The sequence below is a fragment of the Micropterus salmoides genome, unplaced genomic scaffold, assembly GCF_014851395.1.
Source record: "Micropterus salmoides isolate LMB-PRFRI ecotype aquatic unplaced genomic scaffold, ASM1485139v1 Ms_hic_scaffold_625, whole genome shotgun sequence".
In the NCBI taxonomy this organism is placed as follows: domain Eukaryota; kingdom Metazoa; phylum Chordata; class Actinopteri; order Centrarchiformes; family Centrarchidae; genus Micropterus; species Micropterus salmoides.
Genome location: NW_024044377.1, coordinates 1 through 7,908, shown reverse-complemented (window position 1 = coordinate 7,908; position 7,908 = coordinate 1). Strand labels below are relative to the sequence as shown.

General features: G+C 36.5%; 2 protein-coding genes across 2 annotated transcripts; both read left to right on the top strand.

Moving 5' to 3' along the window:
- The first annotated feature begins 6 nt into the window (after positions 1 to 6).
- LOC119890922 (E3 ubiquitin-protein ligase TRIM69-like) lies at positions 7 to 1,757 on the top strand. Its single transcript, XM_038702335.1, has one exon. It carries the CDS (start codon positions 91 to 93, stop codon positions 676 to 678), a length of 588 nt encoding a protein of 195 aa, XP_038558263.1. The 5' UTR covers positions 7 to 90; the 3' UTR covers positions 679 to 1,757.
- A 3,483-nt stretch (positions 1,758 to 5,240) lies between these two features.
- LOC119890921 (ras-related protein ORAB-1-like) lies at positions 5,241 to 7,445 on the top strand (the record flags this gene model as incomplete). Its single annotated transcript, XM_038702334.1, is given in 4 exon segments — positions 5,241 to 5,417; positions 6,940 to 7,012; positions 7,148 to 7,243; positions 7,350 to 7,445. Coding segments are annotated over 4 exon segments (279 nt in total), but the record flags the coding sequence as incomplete, so codon positions are not given.
- Positions 7,446 to 7,908: the final 463 nt, after the last annotated feature.

Sequence of the window (7,908 nt, the reverse complement as noted above, 5' to 3'; positions counted from 1 at the left end):
ACAGAGGTCAGAGTGCATCCACCTTCATATGATGGAACTGTGGTGAGAGCTGTGGCTCAGCTGGAGGAGACACTCAGTAACCAAATAAAGATGCTGTTTAAAGCTGAGCTGAAGAGAATCCAACGATATGCCATAAATGTGACTCTTGATCCTGATACAGCACATCCTACACTCATCCTGTCTGATGATGGGAAACAAGTCAGTCATGGATATGTGAAGAAGAATGTCCCAGACAATCCAGAGAGATTTTCAAATTCCATTTGTGTCTTAGGAAAGCAGAGTTTCTCTTCAGGCAGATTTTACTTTGAGGTTCAGGTTAAAGGAAAGACTAAATGGACTTTAGGAGTGGCCAGAGAGTCGATCAACAGGAAAGAGAACATCCAGCTGAGCCCTGAGGATGGTTACTGGACTATTTGGTTGAGAAATGGAAATGATTACAAAGCTCTGACTAACCCTCCAGTCCGTCTCTCTCTGAAGTCTCGGCTTCGGAAGGTGGGGGTGTTTGTGGATTATGAGGAGGGTCTGGTCTGTTTTTATGACGTAGATGCTGCAGCTCTTATCTACTCCTTTACTGGCTGCTGCTTCACTGAGAAACTTTACCTGTACTTTGGTCCTTGTCCTAACGATGGTGGTAAAAACTCTGCACCTCTGATCGTCACTCCTATCAATCACACTTAGTAGACCAGCTATTTGATTTTCCATGAAAGCAATCAGTGTAAAGTAGTAGATGATTATTGGTAATGCTCAGTGATTTGGTTACTGATTTTTGTTATTGCATCTTGTTTGTCTTCAATGTATCCCACTATCACTCACTGCCACAACATGCTCATGTGTGACAATCAATGAATAAGAGAACAATTTTTTAAGGTAAATGTTGATAAAACCAAGGTACTTTTGGTTGGTCCTAAGTCTAAAAGAGATACCGTTCTTGGTAATGTTGGGAACATGGCGCACCACACCAAAACAAAAGTAACTAGTCTAGGTGTTATCTTAGATGCAGACCTTACCTCATATTAAAGAAGTCAGCCAAACAGCTTTCTTCCACCTGAGAAACAATTGCGGCCTTTTTTAACACAAGATGCTGAAATATTAGTCCATACTTTAATCAATAGTAGGTTATAACAGGAACTGATACACAACTCTGAAGCTAGACTCCTTACTAAGACCAAGAAGAGAAAGCACATCAACCCTGCTTTACCCAAATTGCATTTGGTCGTTGTTACTTACAGAATCGATTTTAAAGGTTCTGTTAATTACTTTTAAAGGCCGAAATGGCTTAGCACCTTTATATATCTCTGAACTTTATAATACCTTATCAATCACAAAGGAACCTTAGATTCTCTTATGACGAACTTTTAATTTTGCCCAAAGTACTGCACAAGCAAAGCGGGGAGGCTTCCTTTTGCATTATGTACCAAAATTATGGAACACCTTGCACAAATATATTAAACAGGCTAGCTTTGTCAACATCTTTTAAAAAGAGCTGAATAGCAATATGAGCAGGCATTTCGTTAACTCTCCCCTGTGAGCTCTTGCTTCTCTCCAATCTTAACCATTAATACTGTATTCTTTATGTACATATACCTCTGAGAAGTTTTGTAAAAAGTCATTCGTACTATGGTTTTATGGTACTATGGTAATTTATAATTTTCTTTTACTTTGACTCGTTATATTTTACCAAAATTAGCTTTATTATCATGGTCCTAAAAGACTGCACTTACACAAGCTATATTTGCACTGCATTGCTTTACTATTTAATATATCAAATTTTATATTTTTTTTCTGTGTGGCTATATTGGTTTTAACTGTGCTAGGCTAATATATTTTTTTGTCTTGTTTGCAGGTAACTGTCATTTCTACATTTTTCATCTGCTTCGTTTCTCATCTGTTTTGTTTGAAATGCTCTAGATGTAAAGCACTTTGAGCTGCATTGTGTGTAATAAAAGGGCTATACAAATAAATAAAAATGTATTATTATTATATTATTATTATTATTATTATTATTATTATATATTATTATTATTATTATTATTATCATCATTATCATTATCATTATTATTATATGTTGTTTAAGGACACTTGACATCTGACCTATTTTGTTGTTTAGGTACGAGGATGTGTCGTCCTTAACATTTGTGTGGACTCCACATATGAATTGGGCTTCACAGTGAATTGTCTGACCAGTGTAAAAATGTAAATAGATTAAAAAATGCTGATTTTAAACACAGATTCATGAGTACAATATTTTGCAATCTGTGTGTTTATGTTAATCTTACATTAATTGTGTTTTTTATATCTTTATACAGAATACTGAACTCACATTCATCGGGTGGACAGAAAAACAACTCGGGGTGACTGTGTTGCTCTGCTTCTGCTGGATGTGTAAATGGACAACTGTTTGCACACATCAGAAGTTGTAAAAAATAAATGCTTTTAAGACAATACAGACAAACAGTTCAGGCACAAAAGTCAACTGTGTTTATTCCAAACTAACGAAATTACAAGAACTCAAGATTAGAAACAGTTATCTCTTGACAGCCCTCATATATATTTAGGATATTTATGACAGGCATTACACACACTACTGTAAATATGTTTGTATTTAGTGTCCCTGCTTATACCTATGTTTATATTACATATTGTGCATAGCCTATAGCTACGTGTTTCTACGTCACCATGATAACTAAAATACCTAAAATAAGTAAGTATTACTTATTATCAGTATTTTTCAGTATTCAGTATAACTAAGATACTTTATTTACTTATTTTGCTCTAATCTTTTTTCATTTAAATACCTCTTTATTGGACGTTTTACCTCTTAACCCCTCACTTGTGCTGCTAGAACATGTGAATTTCTCTTCTCTGGAATTAATACAGTATCTTATCTTATTCTATTCATCCTTATTAATAACTACTTAATAATATATCAGTAACATTGCTGGTCACATTTACTCAGAATGGGTATCTGTATTTTTATTACCAAACTGGTGGCTGTTAGACGTTCTTCCCCTTTTATAAATTATTATTATATAATCAGAATGGGCTCAATTGAAAGACATGATAATGTTACAATATGAGCAGCACGGAACAGATGAATACCCAATAAAATGTGGGGGGAAAAACCCAATACAATTAGTCAGTGTATTATTTTATTGTAATATCTTTTTATATTGTATTGAAATATATTTTTAATTGTATTTAAATGTCTTTTATATTATTAATATACATATACTTAATGTGCGGCTCCAGAGACTCAATGATGTGCTGCACACTTGTTCAGCAAACATATGTGTTAGGTTTGGCCCCCTTTTCGTTAACATGCTGTGAGCAGGGTTTTGTCCATTAATCTCTGGATCCAGAGCAAGAGCAAGACCTCCACCACTGGACTGCTCAGATACACTGAAGGGAAGGCTTTCAAGTTTCTTTGTCAATCATGTCTTATTCTGACAATAAAAATGGCTCCTAAGCACCAATAGAAGGCATGTTTAGCTTATAAACATGTTTTTTGTGATGGCTACTCTGCTGTTGAAGAATAAAATAAATGAGCAGCCAAAGAATTGTGCTGTGAAAGACTTAATATCATGTTAACAATGATTGCATTTAAAAACACTAACAACATAGAATTTTGAAAGTAACCACTGAAAGTCAGTAAGGACTCCACATTTTGTTAGCATCAACAACAAACAGCTCTGTAAATTTGCAAGCTTTAATATTAATGTATCGTAACTCAAATCAATGTCAGGCATATTAAGTAGTACTCTGAGGACTGTTCTTTATATATTTATCAATGCAGCTGTTCTTATCAAATGAAACAGGCACTTCACTCCTGGTTTCAATAGTAAATGACAATTACCAACAAAGAAACACTATATTCTAAGCAGACACGTTTAACAAAACATAAATCACAAAGTAACTTTAGTGTTTCAAACAAATAGGAGACATAGGAGCAAATTTTAACAAAACTTTCTTCACTGCCATGCATCATGGGAATTCTGAGGCACGGGGTGATATAGAGCAGCCGAAGTCCATCCCTCTATATTTAGTTTGTTACCATTAAGTTCAAACACCATAGGCTACAGGTGTTTAAAGTTGAAACCAGTTAACACTGGTGCCAGCTGCAGGATCCGAATCCACAATTGGGATGGAGGTGCGGCTCAGGAGACTGATCAGTAACTAACTGCATCACCAGCCAGCCTGGTTGTAATGATACAATTTGATGTGTTGTTGATACAAAAAGTGTATAGGCATAATAAAAAAGCTTTACAGCTATCATTTGGACTTTTTAGTTAGTGCTTGAGTAGCTGAGCATAAAAATATACCTCTTGTTTCCAAACTGCAAACAGGGAGGAAGATACAGCAAGTTAAAGAATATAATAATACAATGAAAGGGGGAGACCTCAGCCTGCAGCTACAACAGGGACTGAATGGGAGAGACTTTCCAATCAGTTAAGGATCAGAGAAAAAAAACTAAACGTCCACTGAGCAGGAATTTGACATTTTGAGGGAGAAAAGGCATGTGGCTACATTTTGGTGCCTTTTTTGTGCTTATAGAGATAAATATACGCGACTAGCAGCAGTTTACAAAATAATTTCTGGTCTGCAAAATCCTCCTGTCTCCACTCTAACTGATCACATGACACGCTGGTAAAGTCTGCTAAAAGCTGTAAAACCCTTCACTTTGGAAGGGCACTAAACATTTTTTTTTAGCAAACACCAAATACAACTTTGAAAGATCAACATCTTTTCTGCAACTTTCAGCTGAAATTGAGTCTCTAACTGCACATATGCCGGAGCACTAAGCTCTTAAATTTGGAAGAGTGGAGTCCCTGCTCCCATAGGAACTCATTCATTTTAAAATGCATAAAAATATTAATATAAAATCAACCATTACAGATACCAGCAACACAGTTAATAGCACCCATCTCATGAAGTAGATGTACAATTTGAAGTTGGAACCAAGTTTGTTGGACAAACGGTACAGGACTAGTTAGATGCCAAAAAACAGCGGAATAAATAATAAAATATAATAATAATAATAATAATATAATAATAATAATAATAATAATAATAATAAAGAGCGAAGAGAACAAAAGTGTTGTGATATTAGTGTGTTATTAGTGTCAGAGCTCACACTAATAAACTTGTCTTGCCTTGTTTATGTGTACGGCAAACGCCCATTTCCACAAGACTACATTACCCATGATTCCTATCCTCTGGTATTTCCTATTAGGTATTGCTGACAGCCATATTTGATTCGATTATGCTGTTCTGGCTGCGACAACCAGTTTAGCCTGACAAGAAAAAAAAGGTCTTTTTCCTCTCTACGAGCTCAGCTTTACGGTTAACTAGCGACGAAATCCAGCTGCATTCACAGTAACAACAGTTTATAACCTGTAGTCAACGATGAATCCTGAATAGTAAGTTGGACTTTTGATGTTCGGTTGGTTATGACAGGTCCGGTTGAGCTGTCAGCGTAGCCGGGGAAGCTAAGCTAACAGTAGCTAACTAGCTAGCCAGGCGGACCGGTGTACAAAATGAACGTCAGCTGCTTTGTCTTCTCTGCTAACTTCGCTATCTGAGGGCTGTTGTGGGTTATGTACGTGCTCTCTAACGACAGCGTTGATGTTTATCTCAAAACATACATTTTTCAACATCTCCTAGTCAATATAACACCGATTAAATTGATTATTTGTTGTTTCGTCAACAACGTCTGTTTTAAGTAGCATTAGGAAGCTAACGTTAGTAGCAGGCTAGCCGAACAGCTACGTAGCGTTAACCTGACGCTGTTGAGGATTTTGTTTTGAGATTAGTTGCTCAGTTAGATGCATAAGGACAGTTTAATAGTTCAGGGCACAAATCCGTGTCAGTAAGCACGAAGCTAATCTTTTAATTAATCTGGGTAGATATTATTTTGCTGGTAATTTTAGTGTAATTTATCCACCGCAAACAGGAAGTTACAAAATTTGCTCCTGGAAAGGAGTTAGGTAATGTCAGAGTCTCTGTGTTACTACACTACAGGGCTGTGCAGTAATACACAAATAATGATAGTTATTGCGATATAATTATCCTCAGTAACAAATAATAAATGTTTGCTCATGATCATTTAAATCACGAACGAATTGGCACGTAATTAGTCTTATTGGGACATGTATTCTGTTGAGGAAAGGGGTCTGAAAAAGGATTTTACTTACTCGTGCATTTTTTTGTTGAAAACCGATTTTAGCACAACTGTTTTGAATGTTCTGCCTCAGAATTGTGAAGTGATCCACTGTTTGGCATCAAGTGTTTGTTCTCACCATAAAGAAAAGTTTAAAACCATAATTAACCCTCTGGATTCTTCATCTTTAAACCTGAAAGAAATAATAAGTTGATATTTATCCTGATAATTATTGTAGAGCTGGGCAATAATGACACAAAAATAATGATAATTATTAAAAATTATTTATATATTTGAGAAACTGAACCAGGGAAAATTTGGTGTTGGTGCTTGATAAATAAGCTAAGTGATTAATCTTCTTTATCAAAATGTTTGAACATAACATTATTTAGCTTGTCTTATATTGTTAAATATACAGTTATTAGTGGCAACTATTAAGTGTTTTATTGACAGTTGTGTATTGTTTGCTTTATTAAGGTACCTTTTAAACTCTGTACCAAAAAAAGACATAGCAATGTTTTATTTAAATAATTACACAGCATAAGCACATTTTTGTTTTCCTTTTACAAAATAATATAGTCCAATAATTAACAGCTGTACAAATGTATTATTTAAATGAGACTGTATCTGATCAAAGAAACCGCTTTAAGAATCTGAAAACTCTCAGTGTCAACATTAATTCACTAATATAGCGCTTGTCAAAAACACTGAGTCTAATGTGATTTAGCGCCTTGCAGGTGATAATTGTGTGTTCATGTTTTCCCTCCCCTCTCTCTCCTCAGTGACTATTTATTCAAACTCCTCCTTATCGGTGACTCTGGTGTTGGAAAGTCTTGTCTCCTTCTCCGGTTTGCAGTAAGTGTCTCTTTTTCCAGCCACAGTTACACAGCAGGCTTTTATGTTTCTTCCCTGACATCACAGTGATGGTTAATAAACCTACAGGTATCGTATCTACCACCCTGACCCACCTGTGTGTTTGTTTTAACCCAGGATGACACGTACACAGAGAGCTACATTAGTACCATCGGCGTGGACTTCAAGATCAGGACCATCGAGCTGGACGGAAAGACCATAAAACTTCAGATTGTAAGGAGAACGGGGTGTAACATGGCTGAAAATAGATAAGTACTGAGACACCTTGGATTGTGATTGTGTCAGTTTGGACTTGACGAGCTCTGCTTTCTCTTCTCAGTGGGACACGGCCGGCCAGGAACGGTTCCGGACCATCACATCCAGTTACTACAGAGGAGCTCACGGCATTATAGTAGTTTATGATGTGACAGATCAGGTCAGTGCCTCTTGAGGACAAATAACACTTGTTCTAAAGGCTTCTCTCACGACAGATATCCCTCAGATGTCCAAAGTGCAACATCCAGTCACACAGTCATGGTTAATATTTTAATTTGTTTAGTAAAACAAGGTAGCACTTTTATTTATGGAAAATTAAGTGTTACAGCAGCACAAGAAAGGGTATTAGGCAGAGGCTATTAAAGTGGGAGGCGGACCTCCCCAGGGATGCTCCAAACAGTGTCGGGGTGGGCTAAACCGTGATATTTGCTTCTGTCGAGTCTACGCACGTAGCCATGCATTATACTTGTGCGTTGGTGTCTCGTTCTGCAATTACACCGCCAAAACGCTAGTTGGCGGTAGCATTATAACGTCTTGCGGCCAAGCCAGCTAATTTCCAGTTTAGGCTGCGGTTCCTATAGTCTTTTCAAATGTTATCGACTGAATGCGTCAAATTACAGGAA

Excerpts from the sequence above, each read along its gene's own strand:
- LOC119890922 (XM_038702335.1), top strand. The coding sequence starts at position 91 with ATGCTGTTTAAAGCTGAGCTGAAGAGAATCCAACGATATGCCATAAAT.